Here is a 22430-nt window from a genome sequence, read left to right as displayed (position 1 = left end):
GGGACAAAAGCATGACCAACTTGGGTGTCGAGGTGCCTAATTTGTTTGGGTGTTTGGGCATTTGGGTTGGCCATGGTCCCAAAAATTTTCTGTGTGTTTTTTGCTCCTTTTTCACTTTTTTATTTTCTTTATTGTATGTGTTTGTCTTGCTGTCGGTCACCCCTCTTGAGGTAGATAGATAGATAGATATCAGAGATTTCTTGTAATCCGACTTTATTCACTGCTTCTTTTTTGTCTTTGTCTATTACGGACAGTGACATCATATCATCATATTGTGCCAGAGTTGTGCATGACAGCGCAAGGCGTAGCTCATCCGTGACGCCGAGTTGTCCCCGATCCCGATGCACCGAGATTCTCCTCCGTTGACCCCTCGGTGTCCCCAGTGACTTGTGACGGCAACGCTCTGCAAGCCGTCAGTTGCAGTTTGATCGGCGCTCTTTGCAGCAGACTTGCAGATGTTTGCTAGCTTCTAAAAAATTAAATATTGATCATAAATTGTCGAAAAGAATACAGGACAGGCCTGCAAAATTCATTATTCATTCATTGCTTTTTTTCAGATGCTTGTTCTCGCTAATTTTGTGCACACACACACACAATTTAATACAATTCATTAAATGAATACGTCATTATGAAAATTGTCAATTTGAACGTTTGCTAAATCAGGAAATTGAGACCAAGAATTAAGGATTTTCGTTGCATTTACTCAAAGCTAGTGTTGACAATTATTATTATTATTAGCAGGGTTTGTATGGGTGCTTGAAATCCTTGAAAGTGTTAACTTCTATTGGAACATTTTTTTTTAAAAAATACCTCAATTTTGATTGAACATTTTACTCGGGGTTTATTTTTTAATTAATTAAAAATACTTAAATGACTACTAAGATGGGTTTATTCTTTAAAATTTTAAGCGACCGGAATGACAGATGAAATTAAGATTCTATTCTTTGGCAATATTAATAAGCTCTAGTAGAATATGATGAATCAGAATCAAGCTTGACACACTTATTGCATAATTTTAGTAAATTGCATAATAATAGTAAATTACTCTTTTGTTTTGTCGTACGAACAATTTTTTTCTCTTTGCATTACTCCGCCATTTTTGTTCAAATATCTGTTGCTTAGTTAAACACTTAGTTGGTGAAAAAACAATGGCCCTAATTAACTGGCCTTTTACATTTCTTACAGTAAGCTAAAGAAATAATTTTGAGAAATAATGTGATTTTTTTTTTTTTAATGTTCAGTTTTACAGTAAACGGCATCTGCAACTACAGAGTTTTAATTTTTTTTGTTGCAAATAAGAGAGTAGAAAAACAATTAAGTCTACAAAAGTTTGATAGCTCTATCATTTGGGTCACTTAAATCCCAGTCTGTTCATTTGAGGATAAAATTCTACCTATCTACCTACCCTGGTCATATCCCTCGAGAGGGGTGACCGACATCAAGACAAACACATACAAAAATAAAGAAAATTAAAAAAGGGAAAAAGTAACAAAAATACACACAAAAGATTTTGGGGGACCATGGCCAACCCAAATGCTCAAACACCCAAACAAGTTAAGCACCTCGGCACCCAAGTCGGTCATGCTTTCGTCCCTCCAGATGAAACGGGACACCAGAAAGCGGCCATGTTACTCGGGGCAGGGTGACACAACACACTCTTCTGTTCAACAGCAGGGCCCGACCGCTTTCGCTGGTTTACCCCTGCTGCATCATACGGGTGCCTTGCTCATCCCTTAGAACGCGTCCAAACATCCCACTATCCTTTCACAATCATTCCTATCCCCAACAAGAGCTCTAGCTTCCATTATATTTAGACCTCTTTCCTGCATAACATCATATATCCACGTCAATGGCGGCCTTCCTCTTGATCTCCTTCCATTGACTTCTGCTCTGTAGATCCTCTTCATTTGCTACGTTTGCTCCTCATCCAGAGGATAAAATACGGTATGCGATTCCTGCAGCGTGGTAGAGTTGTTTTCTTTCACCTTCTAGTGAACAAAGTCATTTAATGAGGTTAATTGTGCCAGCGTAGATCAAGCCTAATGGAGCATTTTGTAGAGTCATGGTGTGCGCAAGTGGCAGAAATAGAAATTATCCATTATCTATGGTGCATCAGTGCCTTTTTTTATCTGCAATTTTTCAAATACTCTTATGTTTTTTCCTCAATCGCATACCTGTCAACCTGTACGTTTTTGCCATACAAAGTACGTTTATGATGCATTTTAAGATGTGTACAACGTACAAGAAAATCTGTATGGAAAAAGGCAAATTCGTCAATGACTGGTACCATCCGGTATACACCGACGATCACCAAACGGCAAATCGATCGAGTCAAACGAGTTCGCCGCGGTAGCCTCTATCTCTGTATCGTTTTTTTTCCATTGCAAACGAAGCGAGCGGTTTGATGCTGCTGTGCACATGCATTGGCCGCCTCGGATTTCATGTGGTAGTTATGTAGTGAAAGGAAGTCCGTCTCTTTTTAGAGAGCCGGCTTTTTCGGCTCAACTCATTCAAGAGAGCCGGCTCTCCAACGGCTCACTTGCTTCGATGCATTATATTACGAATCATTATTGTTGTATAAAGAAGTTAAGAAAAAAAGGAAGTATAAAAGGAGAAAATGAAAAATGACAAGTTTGTGGTTATCCCTTTAATCAGTATTTACCAACAATAATATAATGCAAAAAAATGAATCATTTGAATAAGAAAATTCTACTTAATTCTATTTGTATGTATTTTTTTCCTTCTACAGTGAACGTCCAAGCGACTTTATTTTTGAACTTTTTTATAATAAAGATCATTCATGTCGAGCAACTCAGTATCTCACAACTAAATGTTCATTAACAATATATATGATATAAGGAAACACATGTACAATATAACATGTTAAACTACATCAATATGTTTGAAAAAAAAAATATGGTGTAAGATTATTTTGTATTTTGTAAGGAAAAATATGACAGTTTGTAAGGGCATGGAGCCCTGGAACTTGACAGGTATGCAATCGTAATAAATACCAAATCTCAATCCTTAAATCAGAGTTCCTGTGGCGTGTAATTACTGAGATAAAGGTGTAATCATTCCTTGACAGAGTATCTGACGCTACTATATACTTGATTGAGTGACTTAAAAAGTAAGCGAGAAAGAAGCGTTAAGTCTGGCCGCAGTTAATTAAGAAATGTCCTGCATGGGCAGTTCCCCCAAATCCATAATTGCCAACGTAGACGCTGGGGATGAATTCCTTTCACACAACAGCCAGGCACTTCTCATTCTTCCAGAATTCGCCAAGGTCACTTAGAAGCAGAAAATCTTGGTTCCGATAGTGCAAAGCAGCAGGCCAGCTGTCAACGCTTGACACTCTCCGACGCCAACGCCCCCTCCCGGGGTTTGAATCCCGATGCTCGTCCCCGCTGTTGTTTTTGCAAGAGCTTGTCTGCTAGCCTTGGATTTTTTCTCTCATTCTGCCGTTCCAAGACTTGTTAATACAGTGGTACCTTTTCTTCATACCAGCTTCAGTTGTTCCAGGATCGTGCTAATAGCTCACTTTGCTTGCATAACGAGCACACTTTCCCATTATGAATAAACTAATTGGTGCAGTCCCTTCTTAAGGTTTCTTCATTTTCCTCATGATGAGGTTTTTGAGGTTTACCTTGCCCTCATGTAGGTTTTAGATCAGGGGATGGTGTGGTAGTGGTTTGTGGTTTGCAGTGGCCTGTGCATCCCTTTCAGACTTCATGTGATAAAGGGCGTCACAAATATAGATGACTTAACATGTTTTTGAGTTTTTCCTTGCCCTCATGTCGGTTTTAGATCAGGGGATGGTGTAATATTAGTCTGTAGTTTGCAATAGTCTGTGGTTGTGCAGCCCTTTGAGACTCCTCGTGATAAAGGGCTGTACAAATAAACATGACTTGTTTGTTCCCGAGCTCCCAAACCTGATATTGCTATAAAGGCGCAACGGAGATCACGTAGCTACCAATTTAAAGGTTTTCCTCATATTTTATACATTTTTCTGACGTTTTAAAATTTACAGCGGAATAAAAAAATGTATCACAGACACTGGAGACCGATATGGAAACAGGACGAAATAGACGGGATCGATACCGGACAGGGTCAAATCACACGTCTTGCGGGTGCAGACTTTCTGACTAAGGGTGAGTGAGAACACTGAGCTTAAATAGAAGGGAAGACAATCAGTCAATGAGCCGCAGCTGGCGCCAAACGGGCGGGGCCAATTGGGCATCATGGGCAACCGTGACAGAGGTGCTTATATAAGGATTTACCAAAGTACACTAATAAGATCTGATCCAGTGGGTTTTAAAAAGCTGACTACTCTCCGACTTGTTTTAATTAGAAAAAATCCCAGGAGGGATGCTGCTTAGTAAATTTAAAGTACGGATCTGGATGCCGATGCCTTGTTTCGGCAAGGAGACGAGAACTTAAAAGGTTGCGCTTTTCTCCTGAGGGAGACCGTGTGAGCAAGGATACGGAAAGGGCAATTAAGAGCAACAAAAAGTCAGGAGAAAAGGACTGATATTATCTCGAAACACCTTCATGTCAGAAGGAGAGAAAAATGAGCCATCTGGCGCCTCTTAGCTGCAGTGATTGCTTCCGAGATGGAGTAAAAAAAACAAAACTGAGAGGGACTTGTGTGATTATTCAGTATGTGTGTGTCAGGATAATGTCCCATGCACGAAACGTAGTGGGAACACTTGACTTGGCCTTGATTTTTGTTTTTTTGATAGTACATTGTTGTGTATTTTTTGGGCGGAGGCGGTGCTACATCATATGGGCACTTCTTTTTTATAGCCAGATTGACAAACTCATGTTATGGTATCAGCTAATCACTCATTCTTCTACGTTAGCATGTTTGTTTTTTTTGCTCTCATTCAATCCAAACACACATGCTTGGTTAATCGAACTAATGTTCTGATAAGAGCTAATAAATCAGTCTCCACTTGAGCGTGCCTCCCTAAAATAAGTGACTTACTACTTCTTAATCAGACTCACATTTTTCTGCCACAGTTATTTTAATATTTCAATGTTATTATCGGCTTGATTCACACTCAGGCATTTCAGGACGAGTTAGCGAAGCTGCTACTGTTTGCGGTCTGCAGTGTGTGTATTCCAGAAAGCTTTTGCTCCAGTAGCTCCGCCGCAGTCGTTTATCCAATCAGAAAGTGCGCGGTGGGCAGCGGGAAGGGAGGAAGAGGGTAGGATTAGGAGCGAAGGAGAGAAAGGCTCAGCTGCATCTGAGCCTTAAAATTCGGCCCATCGAATAAATAAAAATGCTGATACCGATATCCGTGCCAGTAATCGGTCAACCGTGATGGAGATACTGAAAAATACAGCGTTTTCTTTCTCATACGTGCGGTTGTGTGTGAGTGCTGTTAGGGAAAAAAAACTATCTTCCAAATCTAGCGTTTACCAAATTGTTTGAATGAGTTATCTGACTCCATTAACCAAACACAAACTTAATTCTCCTAACAATGCATGCTCTTTTCCTAATTTAGGGAAAATTTTTGACAAGAGACAGGCATTTCCACACGGGGGTAGATTTATTTTTTTAAGGTATTTAACTAAGTGAATTCCATCAAATTTAGCCGAATTATTGTCGAATTAGTCTTCGTCGAGCCTCCCTCTCATGATCTCCCATCTCTCTCCCATCTCTGCTCTCGTCTCTCCTTCTGTCTTCCGTCTTTTCACACGTCGGGGCGCCGGCCACCCCCCATTGTCGGGCCAGGAACCAGCTTCGCCACCTCCTCGTTGTAAGGCGCCATGTCTAAAGGACTCACACCAACAAAGCTTATCAGCCTTTTCCCGCGTCAGCCCTTGTCCCCATTCTTGTTGTTTTTCTGTAATTCATTCTTGTCTAGGCTACAATGAATGAATGAAAACTTTTATTTCGAACATTAAAATAAAAACAGGACAAAAACAATGAGTCAACAACAAAAATAATGTCACATAACAACATGTTCGAAAAGGGGTAGTCAGAAGCAGATGCTTATTTTCCCTACCCCTTTACCTTCCCTATTAAATACATTTTACAAATCCTCCTTTCCTCTTGTGTCTAATATAACAAAATCTAATGGATATACTTATTACCTAGGTCAGATATCAATAATTATAATAATTACAATAATCACATATTTTATACACTAATCTCCGTAATACCCATCCGTCAACGTCATAATGCGCCTAGTTACCAAATGTCACTGCGGCACCAATGATAATAACAACAATAAAAATAAACATGATATTTATAATAACAGTTCTGATATAATAATAGCAACAATAAAAACAAGTGAACCATAGTTTTAAAAGTAGTATTTCCAATCTCCCTCATATCCCATTTTTTTCATCCCCGTATATATTTTTTGTATCTAAATTTGAACACATGCATAGTTGGACATGGTTTGATCTCATCTTGTTAATTATTCCAAATTTTGACTCCACACACAGACACACACATACTTTTCCTGGTGGTTCTCACCTTTGGGATTTTGAATTCACTTCAGCCCCTCAAGTTATAATTTCCCAATGACCTCGCCCCACAGCTCAGCCAGTGAATATCTTTTGTATTTAAATGTAATTTTTTTTTGATTGTAAAAAAAAGTCCCTTATAGTCAAATAAATAAGATATAAAATCCTTCAGTGTTTCTGTTTTTATTTTTAGAGGAGATATCAACGAGAGTAGATCCTTGAACGTCCTCCCTTTTCTCACCGTCCTTGTTTCTTTGAGTAGATGCCTCAGGAAAACATAGGATGCCCCAAAAGGCACATTTAGATATCACTTTCTCTCGTCTTGTAGCAGACGCAAGTGCTTTCATCAAAAATGAATGGACATACGGTGCAACATCAAACGTTTCCACTCGCGTGGCCAATAGCGCCATCGTCCTGAACTGCATCATTATTTTTGCCGTCTTTGAAGTGAGAATGCGCTGTCAGCGCGTTTTTGACGTACTGTACTGCTTCAGTCACTAATTTGAAGTAGAACCGAGCCTCTTCTTTTGACAAGCGGAACCCGGCTAGGAAAATAAACGTTCACTAGAGACGCGAGATGAAGAAAGACTTTTAGGAAAGTCTTAACCAGTGGTGGGTCATCTGGACCTGCAAGGCCTTCTGTGCTGGCCCAAATCATATCTGAATCATGTAAATTGTAAATGGCTTGCATTTATATAGCGCTTTCCAAGTCAATGAGCTCCCAAAGCGCTTTACAATGTGCTTCCCACTTACCCATTCACACTGTTGGGAATTAAATATCAAAATGTAACGTTTACCAAATTGTTTGAATTAGTTAACTGACTCCATTAACCCAACAATTTATGCACGCTCGTTTCTTGAGGGAAAAGATGAACAAGAAAGCCGACATTTTCATTAACAATTTAAGTGTACTCCATCAAAAACGGCCGAATTAGCGTCGTTGGCGTCTTTGGGAAGCCTTTTTCTCAAGTCCTTTAGCTCTCTCCTATTGGCCATCTTCTCCCCGCGTAATGGCGTGCCGACTCCTCCCATGGGTGTGCCAAGGAAGCCCCCCCGGGCTTCACCATCTCGTCGAAGAGCGTCCCGATGTCTGGAATACTCAAAACAACACCAAGCGTTTCTGCGTCATCAGGGACTTTCTGCGTCTGGATGTGCTGATTATTTTATCAGCGTCCCGTTCCCGCCGTTCCTGTAAACAACATTTTCCACCAGGGTGCCCTGACCTCGCACCACAGCCCACCCAGTGAATATGTGTTCTCATCTCATCTCATCTCATTAGCCGAACCCACGACAGGTTCCCATGACATGAACTGTGCCGCACAAGCGCTAACCACTGCGCCGCCGTGCTGCCCGCAATATGTGTTCTATTAAATGTAATTTGCATTCGATCGTATAAAATCCTTTACAGTCAAATGTATAAAATCCTTCAACACACACACTCGCACAGCAATAGGGAGTCAGCCATGCAAGGCTTATTGGGGGCATTAGGGATTCAGTGTCTTGCCCAAGGACACTTCGACATATGGGGATGCTGTCATAATAGTCTGTGGTTTGCAATAATCTTTGGTCTGTGCAGTTCTTTGAGACTCTTTATGTTTAAGGGCTATACAAATAAACATGACTTGACTTGATTTTGGTGGGTAAAATTTGTCTATATTCCTAAATGATATTGCAATTTTATTAGGTTATTATTGAGACGTTTTTATTTTTGTTGTAGCTATTGCAGGGTTGGATTGAAGGCCTAGATGTGAAACGCAAAGCCCACCACATTTACTGCTCTTGATGTCAAAAATCGATTTTATTTGGCCAAGCATTATTTGAATTTTTAATCATTGACAACCAAACAATTGTTAAAAAATCTCTGTCTTCACAGTTATGCAGAATATTTCGTTTTTCTAGACTTTGAAATGTGCCATGCCATTTCAACAGATGCCACCTGCTGGTGGCCTGGCATCAATGCCATCCCCGGGCCTCTTTGACGCCTAATTACCTGGATCTGTTTTTTCTCACTTGTTAGCTGATTCTTGCAAAACTTTCATAACTGAAGTCCACCATTTTCACTCCCCGTGGGGAGAAACCAATTCATGTTGTTATTTATCTGGATAGAAGTGCTGAGTTGTTAATTTTGTTAATGATGTATTTTCCCCTGACAATATTTTTGTTTTTCCAGATTAGCATCGCTAGGCTTTAGCAGTGGCTATTATAATGTTGTTTTCCGGTAGTCAAGTCATGTTTATTTGTGACGCCCTTAATCACAAAGAGTCTCAAAGAGCTGCACAGACTACAGATTATTACAAAAACACAGACTATTATGACAGCATCCCCTGATCTAAAACTGACATGAGGGCAAGGGAAAACTCAAAAATATGTCAAGTCCTGTTTATTTGTGACATTATTAATCACAAAGAGTCTCAAAGGGCTGAACAGACCACAGATTATTGCAAACCACAGACTATTGTGACACCATCCCCTGATCTAAAACCTACATGAGGGCAAATAATCCACAGATATTGTCAACATAAAATCTAGGTTATTCATATGCTATAGAGTAGAAGTGAGTTTTAAGTTTAGATTTAAACATTTCCACTGAGGTTGCAGATCGGATCCCAGGGGGAAGAGCATTCCACAGCACCAAAGCCCGAATAGGCAACGTTTTTGAATCTACTGATTTCTTCTTGGCTCTTGGGATCAGGAGTAGACCGGCATTTTCAGAGCGCAGGCTCCGGACCGGAACACAGGGGCAAATTACATCTGAAAAGATATGAGGGAGCAAGTCCATGCATGATTTTGTATACTACCAAGAGAACCTTCAAATCACATCTTAAGCGAACAGGGAGCCAATGCAGGTGAGCTAAAATCGGGGTCATGTGATCAAACTTTCTTGTCTTGGTTAAAAGCCTGGCTGCAGCATTTTGTACTGAAGGCTTTTGATTTTGGACTACGGGAGACAGGAGAGTAGTACCGCTATTGCTTTATTTTTAACAATTGAAAAGTGTTGTTTTAAGTGTACTTAGCATATTTTACGGGCTACGAGTCGTTCCAGAGTATAAGTCAAACCAGCCAAAAAATACATAGTTTAGAAAGAAAAAACATATTAGTCGTACCTGGGGTATGAGTCACGTTTTTTGGGGGATATTTATTGGATAAAATCCAACACTGAAAAAATACATGTCATCTTGAAAGGAAATTTAAAATTAAAATAAAATAGAAAACAGGCTGGTGAAGGATGGGCACCAGCAGGCAGTACTTACCCGAGACATACCAATGGAAATGGGTCTGTAGGTCTGTAGGCTCCAGAACCAGAGGAGTTCAGAGCGGGAACTGTCAAGTCCTGAGGTTGAAAACTACTTTTGGACAATCAGTTTTTACTGTACAAGGCACTAAAAAGTTAGTGGTCCCTTTGCTTCGTAGATGGTTTACGGAGGCAGCCTCTGCAAACTGTTTGACTGACAACTTACAAGAGCCAATCAGAGTCTTGCACACACAGTCACACCCACCCACCACGGCACGCCTTCCATAACCTGTCTGCTCTCTAACAGAACACAATACACGATACAATGATCTCAATGACAATAAAGATAAAAATCAATGGACTGAACCAGCGTTAACCGAAGCACGGCCTCCAAAATCTATAACCTACTTTTAATTATACATCAATTTCTAACCGTATTGATCGGAGAGCAAAAATGAGCACAATACATATCAGTTTAGAAAAAAATGTATGACTCACAATCTGTTATCCCTCATTGATCGCCGTGTGAGTCCTTCTGTCGCGGCCATATGGACAAACCTGTTTTTATCCTTCCCTTTGGAGTATTTTCACCGTTTTTTTTTTCTACTCTTGTGTGTAGTTTAAGTATTTAACATAGAGGAGAAACATTCGGGTGAACTGTTGTAGTAAAGTGTTTCGCAATTTATTTGCTGTGACATTTCAGAAAGTGATATTTTTGTCAGTGCTTCGTAAATTTGTTGTGAACAGCACTATGTGATGATGGGATTTCAGTTGGGAATAGGTCATGAATGAAGTATTTGAGGCTTGTTTATTTATTTCTTTATTATCCGAAAACTGTGTTAAAGGTATTCCAAATGACCAATTGTTTGTCAACTTGGCACAGAACCTAGAATGTTTCCATGATTATGCAGATACAATCGTCATCAGCATACAATCAGATACTTTCTCCCTCATACCATGAGGCTCTTTAACTCCACCCTGGGGTGTAAAAGCCCACTTAAGACCTCACCCCCACATTTGCATATTACCCTATTTTATTACATTGTGTATTTTTCATAACACTATTTAAAGCTCTTTATTAACACGATATATTGGGTATTCTTTTATTGTACATCTTTTATTTTATTTTTAATACAAGGATACTGCTGGAAGTTTGATTTTCCCTGTAAAGATGAATTAAGTATCTATCTATCTAGACATCTATCTATCAAGACCACAGGTGGCCCGCAGGCCAGATCAGGCCCGCTAAGGGATTGAATCCGGCCTGCGAGACAACACTCAGAGAAGCACAAGAGAAAAACAAGCTCTTCCTACCTTTTGCGCTTTCTTTTCTCTTTTCTCTCCTTCTGTCTTCCTTTTTATCTTTGGATTTCTTTCTTCCTGTCCCTTTCTTTTACCCCTCTCACGACTTTTTATCTTTTGTTTCTCACACTCTCTCCCTCTTTCTCTTTCTTTGTCCGGCCCTCTCTCCTTTTCCCTCCCTCTTTCTCTTATTTCTTTCTCTCTCTTTTTCTTTCTCTTTGATCTACTAGTCTGGCCCCCGACAGAATGTTTGTTCTATCGTGTGGCCCCCAAGTTCAAATGAGTTTGACACCCCTGATCTAGACATCTATCCATCTATGTAAAAATCTATCCGGACATCTATCTAGACATCTATCTGGACATCTTTTTATCTAGACATCTATCTATCTATAGCAAAATATTCCTCGCGCAAGGGGACTTGGTAAATTTAATCTCAAAGTTGACCGATTTGGCTTCTATCCTCTGAAGATTTGATGTCACTGAAGGAACACCTCCCCTCCAACATCGTGAATCTCATTAACAAAACATATAAGGGAGCTCCAAAACAGACGGCCGTAGTAGTGAATGCAATTGCACAGAGCTCATTTCTGCTTAGAGAAATTGGAACTTTTCTTAGCACAGGGACTGTCAAACCCATTTTAGCTGGCGGCCAAAAAACAATCTTATGGGGACTGGACAAGAATTAAGAGAAAGAAAGAAACAGGGAGTGAAAAAGAGAGACAAAAGGGGGAATAAAAAGAGATAAAAAGATGTAAAGAACAAGGGAGATCGAGTAAGAGAGAGAGTGAGATAGGAAGGAAATAGAAAAAGAAGAGATAGAGAGAGAGAGAAGGAAAGAGGGATAGAGAAAGTACAAAACAGAGGGAAAAAGAAAAAGGAGAGAGGGAGAGAGAGAATTGAGTGTCTTTGACACGACTCTTACCTACTTAACTTAGAATTGCTCAGAAAAACATCAAACCTACCTTGTAAAAATGCTTGCTGCCAATCCTGGAATCATTTCAGAGCTGCGAGTCTCTCCGTTTGATTTGCAGATAAAACCCCACCGTCTTCTGTCTTCATCAAACAGGTTAAAGTTCCAAATCGGGCTTAGAACCTTGCCCACCGCACATCAATAAATTACCATAGTAAATAGTGCTGGTTATATTCTTCTGCATTTGTGTTGAAACTCAAATGCTCATTCAAGTGCTGTCCGTCATGGCTCTCATTCTGCGAAGGGAAGGCAACGTCACCTTATACAAAAATTCTGTACCATTTTGCACGTTTTCAAATGTGGCTATACCTGGATTCGACTGCTCAGTCACAAATCTAAAATGTGTTCTCCCCATCTTCCAATTATTAATGCAAAACTCTCTATCTTTTAATTACAGTTCAGTGTCCCACATTTCAAAAGAGGAGGAGTTTTTGACTTTCTTCTTTTCTATTTTTAATTAGATAGATACTTTATTCATCCCCGTAGGGAAATTCACACTTCCAGCAGTATCCTTTTGTTGTTTATTAACAGATGAACAGGATGGGCTCAGGGTGCTGTGTTGTAGTTTAGCAACAGCGGAGTGGATGACGTCACACGCTAGGCCAAAAGTTCGACGTCCCTGCGGCAGATGGAAATTTGTGCCCAGGGTTACACCACCTCGTCTTTACGTAGATAGCGAGTCCGCCTCCTCTCCGCTTCCCGCAGGCTTTTGTGTCTCTGTCCCTAACAGCGCTGAAGCCGGGTAGCTCCGGTTAGCTTCACGTTAGCTACTTACTGAAATTTCTGGAAAATGTTTATGCAAATGTCCCTCATGCGAGTTGATGAGTGAAGCAATACCATCATGCTAGTGCCAATATCTTAAGCGCAGGATTTTATTCATGATACCATGGTACTTTAACTTCGGTTTGTAATCCAAATAGTACTGTGGTGTTGTGGTTTTTACAATTTTTTTTGTTTTGTTTTGAAACTAACTCTGATTTCTTCTTTTTATAGGTGAGCCACGCAAGTATGACCCAAGGTTCAAAGGACCAATTCTTGACAGGTATTCAAGCATTTTCATGATCATCTTATTTTTGAGTCGGTGTAAAATTCAGATACAGCATTTATTTAAAATAAGGGTCTCCTGCTCAATTTACCCGGGGCTACAAGAGCTAGGTCTAGGGAAGGTTGGGTCACACTAGGTTAACACAAGAGTAAGCTAATAAAGTTATCCCTTGTTTTTCGTGGGGTTGTATTCCAAAGGACTTAAAATAGTCATAACCTGTGAAGCAAATACGTTTATGTATTTATTAGATATCAGTAAAATATAATATATACGACTAACAACAACAAGCCGCACCAACAAAAACTATAGAGCTACAGATACAAACACAGAACACAGAATTGCAGTTAAATGGATGTTTTTTATCGTCATACAAAAGTACAACAAAATTGAAAGGCTCTTGCTTTCAGTGTAAGAAAGCGATTTAGAGAGCGGCTGACTAGCTGCACGCTAGCATTGGGGATCCTTGTGTTGATGACGATTAAAATACAAGCATCGCGAATGTAGCAGTTTTCCACAAGTTGTAGTTTCAGCTCTTCTGTTTAATGGGTAATGGATCTGACGTCCAGAAAGATGAATCTCGGAATCAGGAGGAGTATTGGGTATTGAGGAGTCAGTTTATGCTGTTCACTGCAGTGTTTTGTTAGTGTAGCATGAAAATGGTAAAAGTAAGAAAAGGCCTGTTTCAAATACATTCAAAACACCAACCCACACCCCAAAAAGATGAAAAACGAAAAGAAAAGAAATTCACTACCTGCATGCACAACATCGAAGCTTAAAAGAGGCTGTAATGATGAAACAAGCCAGAAGATGACGTAAGCGAGTAAGAATAGTTCCATATTCTATAACTTATCATCACGGATATAGGATCCATATCAAACATGTGCAGGCAGCAGAAAAATATCATCCCGTGTCCTGGGATTTGCCCGTGAGTCGCGGGTTCGAGACCCCAGATTTCCAACCTCAACTTCCCAAAACTAGTGATGCGCGTGTACTGATTGTGACTATTGTGTAAGCTTCGTGGCTGGGAGGTGGCGGGAATTAACAGATTGATCATTTGTCACATTGGGTTAATTCAGACTGAGGCGAAATGCCGCCAGCAATCCCTGCTCCATCACGCAGATCAATAACCAGAAGCGGTACTGTTGGCAGTTTGTTCGATGGCGCATACTGTGAAGTCCTAATACTACCACACATGCCCACGCACAAAAACTGTAGTCCAGATGCAGCGTTGGGTAGAGTAGCCAAAGATTATACTCAAGTTAGAGTGTTTCGGTAGTGCAGTGTTTTTCACATTCGCCTAACACGCATAAGGTCTCCGGTTTGAGACCGGGTGGAAACCCATGTTGGCCTGGGGTGCCACCAGGCTGTACTTGCCCAAGACGCACCACATGAAATGGTGCCCCGACGACCAAAGTGGTGAATAGATCCAACCAATCAAAAGTAATGTTACGTTCTTTGTTTGGCCCTTAATCTCAAAATCTCTCAAAGGACTGCACAGGTTACAATGACACCATCCCCTGATCTGAAACCAACAGCGGGCAAGGGAAAACTCAAAAACATGTCAAGTCCTGTTTATTTGTATGGCCTTTAATCACAAAGAGTCTCAATGAGCTGCACAAAGCACGGACTATTGCAAACTACAGACTATTATGACGCCATCCCCTCATCTAAAACCGACATGAGGGAAAGGGAAAACTCAAAAACCTCAGCATGAGGAAAATAAGAAACCTTGAGTGGTAGTGGAAGTGGTAATCCCCCCCCCCCCCCCTCGCGGATGACCGGGGTACAATAGATTTAGCATTGTGTAACTATACACAAAACATGGTGAACATCAATAAAAACACATTGGAAATATTTATAAATGTATGTTCTGCCCTTAATCACAAGAAGTCTCAAAGGCCTGCACAGACTATTGCAAACTACAGACTATTATGACACCATCCCCTGATCTAGAACCTACATGAGGGCAGGGAAAACACAAAAACATGTCAAATCAATTCAAGTCAAGTCATGTATATTGGCCCTTAATCACAAGATGTCTCAAAGAACTGCACAGATCACAAACCATTACATACTATTATGACATCATCCCCTGATCTAAAACTATATAAGGGCAAGGAAAAACTCAAAACCTCAGCATGAGGAAAATGAAAAAAACTTAAGAAGGGGTTGCAAAGGAGGAAAAAAATACTCACCCTAATGATTGTTTGAGTAAAAGTGAAGTACTACTTGGTGGAAAAGAACAATTCAAGTTTCGAGTAATTGTTGCAACTTCTTATTTATTGATTTCTTTTTTTTTTTAGACAACCGTTGAATCAGATCAGCAAATCATATAAACAACAATAAATTACATTTGATTTAATCATACGTTAAAAATTAAAGTACTCTAGTAAACAATAAAATAATAATAGTATAAATCAAACTGTCACGAATGCCATGGCACCCAATTGGCCCCTGCCGTGTGGCGCCAGCTTCTGTCACGGTTGCCACCGCGCCCAATTTGCCCCACCCGTGGGCGCCAGCTAAAGCTTGTTGACAGATTGGCTCCCTGTGAGTATTTAAACTCTGTCCTGACAGTCCCCTTTTGTTGGTCCGTCTGCGAATCTCCGTTTTTACACAGCAAGCCCTTTTTCACCTGACCTGTGTTTTTGCTCCTGTTTTTCTCCCGCTACGATATGTTTTAAGATAGACCACGTCTGTTCTCCCGCCCCGAATAACAATCTGTTTTACGTCTACTGTCCTCTCCTGGCTTTCGACTTTTTTCCGTTCCCGACACCGCCAACGTTCGCCACGGAAGTCCCACTTCCGCGTCTGAGCAACCTACTCCCCGCGACCAACGTTCCCCGGATCGTGTTTGCGCTCCTTTCTCTTCTCAATAAAACTGTGAGAAAAGTCCCCGGTATGGAAATAAAACCTGTATGTTGGCCTGGAGAGGGTAAAATCGACGTCCCTTTTGGATGAGACAGGGAAGAGACATTTTTCGATACCTTTGTGGAAGAACGCTCTCCTTAACAGTGAAAGTATAAGAGTATAATCCAGGGGTCAGCAACCTTTTCGGTGCGGAGTGCCACTCTCAAATTTCTTTGTGCCACACCAAGATTAATGACTCGCACAACATTTTTTTTAAATATCCGAAAGAGCTGTCATTTTACACCAGTCCAAATATACAACATGGATATACATTTTAATCGTATAACTGACCAATTCACCTTCAACTATTCTTGTTTTATCAATCAACTAAAAAATGAATGTGAGCAACGCGTGGAAAGGCTTATAGACATCCATGACTTCAACTTTTGACCACAAGAATAAACCATTCTTCATTAACAATGAACTACAATCAAAAAACAAGTGCTATGGTCAGCTGCTATACCATTCATCAATGATATTTTGTTGCAGAAAATATCAAAACTTGAAATAACAGCAGCAAAGCAGAAGGCACGCACGCCCACACACACATGCTTTAAAATATTCGCCATCAGTAAATAGTTTTCTGTGCTTTGCAATGCAGTGAGCAATGTGATTGCTTGCTTCAGTGGTGGTGTTTTTAGCAGTGACAAAGGTTTCCATGGTCTGTGTTTGTTTACCGTACCTGGACACAACGCGTTTTAATGTCTCCGCCATGTCAGACTCATCCTTGAATTCATGTTCATGTTTCGTCTCGTGACGATGTTTAACACTTGCTGTGCGAGGTACAACCTTCTCGAGGCATAATGCACAAAACGGCACGGTCATTTTTTGCACAAAGCCTCATTCGTCTGTCCACGCTGGCTGGAAAGAACGAGATGTTTTCGCTAGAGGAGCCGTCATGATTCGTTCTATTGTGCGCGTGTGTTTCGTTGGCTGGGTTGGAACACAGATCTTTCCTCACACGCTCCCACACGGACCAGCCCCTAAATAACACGGCGCGCAACTGAAAATGTCTATATTTCAGGTAAAAATGCGCATTTTTTAAATATAATCATTATTATTTGGCCGTGCGCTCACGTGCCACTGGCTAACCCCTCGCGTGCCAGCAGTGGCATAGGTTGCCGACCCTTGGTATAGTCTTTTTATTTGATTTTGTACCTTTTAAAAGTCCTTAACCGAACTGCTTTCTTTAACTTTTTTCTTTATTCATTCATATACTCAGTCCAAATCTCTCAAGTTGAACACGCAGCGAGTCGCCAACATGCTAAAGAGAAAACAAGTGACACAGTGTGTGTCTCGCTATTTTATTTTTTAGCACGTGTTCCTAAAGAAATGGCACGACGCAGATGAGAGATCTGTATTGAATTGCTAGCAGACCTCCCTAAGGGTCCTTGCCAGCTTTTTCGGCATTGTTTCTTTTGATGATTTTTTTTTTTTTTTGAGGTATTGCAAGATCTTCTCCTGCTTCAGTTCAACGTCTGGAGGCTTCTATAAGGGTGTTTTGGGTTTTCAGTACCGCTGTTTCTTGCCCTCCCCCCTTTTCACGTCGCTTTTGCATCTGGGTAAAGGGACTTCACATACTTTCATGTTTCTTCGGCTGAAAGGGTTTCCCCTAATGAGAACCTTCAGAGAATATACGGCAGTGCGCATACACTGTCTCCTATTTAAACTCAGAAAATGTGCAATGCTCCCAAGAACTGTCACTTTTCAAAAAAGGAAAAAACACTTCTATGGTTTGTGGCTCTTATGCAGATACAAACGTTGATGAACATTATTAATGAGGTAAAAATATATCTTGAATTCTAGAGGCTAGCAGTCATTCTAATACTGCTTAAATGTCTTGTAATTGGTCTTTTTTTTTTACTTTGTTTTTCGTTTGGCTCCCGAACAGCTCCTCAGATTTTTGTTTTGTTCATTCAGTGATATATCAGTGTCGGAAATAACCTCTGCCCGGATGCCTGGGGCATGCATCTTTTATGTCGGGCGTACAACTTACAAAACGTCAAGGCCCGGGTGGAATCATGCGGGAGAAGATGGCCAATGGTAGAAAACTGGGGTTGGCTGCAGATGGCACATGGCCAATGGGGGAATAGTGGAATGTCTTTGATTTGTTTATTGAAATGTATAAATGATCCCGGGCAACTCGGATGGGGGCCGTCTCCTATTGGGTACACTTAGATCTGCTGTTAGGAATAATAAACATCAGCCCCCGTGTGGAAATGTCGGGCGTCCTGGTCATTTTCTCTTTCAAAACGAGCGCGCACAATTGTTGGATTAATGTAGGTCGTGTTTGGTTAATGGAGTCAGATAACTAATTTGAACAACTTGGTAAAACTGTACATTTTGATAGTTTCAATTCCAACAATGAAAAAATATATAAATGGTGCCAAAGATTTTAGCGGACCAGAAAAATTTTTACTTTTTCAAACCTAAGGAATCCTAATTACACTACTGTCATTCTCACAGTCTTTACTTGATTTGGAAATAAAACAAGTGAAAACTGAAGTTTTTTTGCAGTGTTTCTGTTTAGATTGTGTTATACATTCATCAAATAAGTGATGTCCCCCCCCCTCTCTTCCCATTCTTTTTCAAAACTCACAATATTTGTTTTTTTACATCTTTGCAGGAGGCGCACGGACGTGATCTGCTGCGCTATTTTTGTCATTGTCATCTTCGCCTACGTCATATTGGGCATCGTGGGTGAGTGTGACACACTGCTACTTATTTATAGGCCACATTTTTAAAAAATCATTCACAAATGCATTTTTGTCTACTCACTGCAGGGAAAAAACGCCCCAGATCAATTAATCAAGAGTCATTTTAATGACAGGAAAGCTAATTGATTGTTTGCAGCTTAAACACAGGATTTGGAGTACAGACACTCCCCTACTTACGACCATTCGATTTATGCAAAATGTAAAATAGTTAGATAGCGAATAAGGTTTAGAGTTTTTCCTTGCCCTCATGTAGGTTTTAGATCGGGGCATGCTGTCATAATAGTCTGGTTTCTAATAATCTGTGGTCTGTTCATCCCTATGAGACTATTTGTGATTAAGGGCTATACAAATAAACATGACTTGACATGTTTTTGAGTTTTTCCTCACTAGGTTTTAGATTAGGGGATGCTGTCTACATAGTCTGTGGTCTGTGCAGCCCTTCGACACTCTTTGTGATTAAGGGCTACACAAATAAACTTTTATTTCCCATTTCTTTAATTCATTTGGTCTTTCTTTGTTTCTTTTCCCCTTTTTTATGTCGTTCTATGCATAATGTTACATAATTGGTAATGTAGAGAATAAAGCAACAAAAACAACCTAAAGAGCCTTTTTGACCAGAAAGAGTGAGTCGAGCTGAAAAAGGCAGTTCTCGTTGGAATCCCCATCCATCACTACAAGTCAACTCCTGTCATAGACATCAAGGCGGCGTTTTGTATTTGCTCAGAAAATGTCAAATTCTTTGTCATACAACTTCTTTTTAAAGTAACGGAGATAGTTACTTTTCCTGGTAACTTGTTACTTTCACTATAGAGTAACTCACTAACTCAGTTACTTTTTGGAAGAAGTAATAACAATAATGACTTTTTTACGTGCCAGAAAACATCCATAAATTATTCATTTGGAAAGAGGGAAATTATAACTTGAGGGGCTGTCGTACATTCATAATGTCAAAAGGTGAGAACCATCAGGAAAAGTATGTGTGTGTCAGTGTGCGGAGTCAATCTTTGGAACAATTGACAATACTAGATCAAACAATGTCCAACTATTGACGTGTTCAAATTTAAATACAAAAAAAACATTCCTGGCGTAATACAGAGATGAAGAAAATGGGGTATGAGTGATACGAAGAGATTGGGAATAGTGCGTCTACAACTATAGTTAACTTTGTCGTTATTGTTATAGCATAACTGTTATTATTAATATTATTACTATTGTTGTTATTATCATTGGTGTATTTAATAGGGAAGATGAAGGGGTAGGTAGCATTTGCTTCTTACTACCCCTTTTCAAACATATTATGTAACATTATTTTGTGGTTGAGTTATTGTTTTTGTTCTGTTTTTATTTTAATGTTCGAAATCAAGTTTTCATTCATTCATTCAAATTAATGTGCCAGAGACAGGTTATTTGCAAACTGCAGCAATCATAAAAATTTACTTCTACTTAGTTTTAAGATTGAATTCCTCTATTTGTGTTCAGCGAAGTATCCAGTTTGCTTCTGACCTCAACTACTTTATGTTTCCAGCTTGGTTCAATGGCGACCCCAGGACAATCATCTATCCGACCGACAGCGGAGGGGAGGTTTGCGGCCAGAAGCAAAATAAGTAAGCTGTCCTCTGTAATTCATTTATCATTTTTTACCGTGCCTTGCGAAAGTATAGCCCCCAGGACTCCACTCATAGAAGTAAGGTGATAGGATAATATTTAATTTTACCCCTATGTTCCTGCTCGGAGCCTTCGCTCGTGTAGTAGTGATCCCATGAGCTACGAAGAAATGCGCAGGTTCTAGAGCATTCTCCATACGTGATGTGATCATGGGCCTCTTGGTTGCTTGTCTGATTAGTTTTCTCCTTGTTTGGACCCAAGGTTTAGATGGACGGCAGGGTCTTCGGATGTTTGTAGTGGTTTTGTGCTCTCTATATTTCAATATTATTGCTTGCACAGTGCTCTGGGAGATGTGTAATGATTGTGAAATGTTCTTGTACCCCATTCCTGCTTTGAACTTTTACACAACTTTATCCCAAACCTGCCTGGTGTTTTCAGAGCAGACCGTATTGCCTCGTCGCCCCAGAAATATAAACAAAGAGCAGAGAAGTTCTGATCGGAGAGGGAGAAGTTGTTTAATGATATTTGTCAGCGTTCAAAACAGCGTTCTCACTCGTCTAAGAGACAATCAGCGTTCTTATACCCTCCGGAGCAAAAACATCACGTCAGAAATAACACTTGTTGCTTAGTGCGTCCCCTCCCGATGACGCTCTTGTTTTTCTCAAAGTGCATGCTTCCAAGAATTGACAGTGTTTTTGCAATCTCCGCATGTTTCTCATCAAGTCGCCCTGACCCAGCCAAGTCCCTGACAGCTTGTTCCAAACCAAGCCGAATGTTATTATTAATAACACTCGCTGACAATTAAACTCGGGAGAAACAAGCATGGAATTTCCTGTCCAAACAAATATGTCCTCATTATGTCGATAAGCTCTGAAGTCATTAATCCACAACAATGTGTTCTTTGGTCTTCATAATGCAGTCATAATGCTTGAAAATGTCGTTCAGGTGCATTTCAACTGAGACTTAATGACACACAGGTGTACTTTATTTGTCAGTGTTAATATTAAGTTTAACGTTAGATCATTCAGAAGTCATTGGGGAACTTATGGAAGCTAAGCTAAGAGAACAGGAGACTAATATTTTTGTAACTCCTACTTTTTAGTTTGTTGGTTGTAAATATAATATAATATGTTAACATCATTTGGTTGTACTATACGATTGTGTCTCACATGTTGTCAAATCTTAGAAACTATTTTGAGATATTTAGCTTTAAGTTTGATGCCTGAAGTGTGGCATTACGACAAAAGTTATTTGGGGGGGCCAATACTTTCGCTTTTTTTTTTTTGAATGAATTAATGAAAACTTTATTCGAACATTAAAATAAAAACAGAACAAAAACAATAACTCAACAACAAAATAATGTTACATAATATATTCGAAAAGGGCTAGTCAGAAGCAAATGCTCATATTCCCTACCCCTTCATCTTCCCTATTAAATACACAATGATATAACAACAATTGTAATGATATTGATAATAACAGTTATGATATAACAATAACAACAAGGTTACCTATAGCTGTAGACGCACTTTTCCCAATCTCTCGTATCACTCATACCCCATTTTCTTCATCTCTGTATTCCGCCTCTGTATTTAAATTTGAACACGTGAATAGTTGGACATTGTTTGATCTTGTATTGTAAATTGTTCCATAGTTTGACTCCGCACACAGACGCACATATACTTTTCAAGGTGGTTCTCACCTTTGGGATTATGAATTAACTACAGCCCTTTAAGTTATAATTTCCTTTTTTCTGAATGAATCGTTTATGCATGTTTTCTGGCACTATGTTTTTGTTGACCTTAAATAGCAGTTGTGCAGTGAAAAATTTGTCTAAATCATCTAATTTTAACAATTTGGACTGCAGGAATAAAATATGAGTATGATCTCTATATCCTACCCTGTGTATGGTTCTAAATGCACGTTTTTGGAGGATAAAAAGGGGCTGTAGGGAACTTTTGTAATGATTGCCCCAGACTTCTGCACAATAAGTTTCCACTCAATGTCAGTGACTTTTATTTCTGTGACCGTCATTTGAACCCGTCATGTGCCGTTGCCGACCCGCAGGAACAAAACCAAATTGTTCTACATCAACATCCTCCGATGTCTGAACTCGGCAGCGTTGATTCACCTCCAGTGCCCTACAACTCAGGTAAGAAGTCCATCCAC

The 22430-nt window shown here is 39.9% G+C and overlaps 1 protein-coding gene across 2 annotated transcripts in view; it reads left to right on the top strand.

Moving 5' to 3' along the window:
- LOC148355960 (choline transporter-like protein 5) overlaps nucleotides 1–22430 on the top strand; it is a 55217-nt gene that overhangs the window by 4056 nt on the left and 28731 nt on the right. For both annotated transcript variants that reach the window (XM_088349389.1, XM_088349390.1), the window contains exons 2-5: nucleotides 12978–13026; nucleotides 18566–18639; nucleotides 20182–20260; nucleotides 22329–22413. In XM_088349389.1, the coding sequence (XP_088205515.1) occupies nucleotides 12978–13026; nucleotides 18566–18639; nucleotides 20182–20260; nucleotides 22329–22413 (287 nt within the window). The remainder of the gene's footprint in view (nucleotides 1–12977; nucleotides 13027–18565; nucleotides 18640–20181; nucleotides 20261–22328; nucleotides 22414–22430) is intronic.

Source organism: Urocampus carinirostris, chromosome 12, assembly GCF_059441175.1.
Source record: "Urocampus carinirostris isolate Australia breed hairy pipefish chromosome 12, RoL_Ucar_1.0, whole genome shotgun sequence".
NCBI classification, from domain to species: domain Eukaryota; kingdom Metazoa; phylum Chordata; class Actinopteri; order Syngnathiformes; family Syngnathidae; genus Urocampus; species Urocampus carinirostris.
Note: the sequence above shows the minus strand (reverse complement) of the source record. Positions and strands in the feature narration are given on the sequence as shown.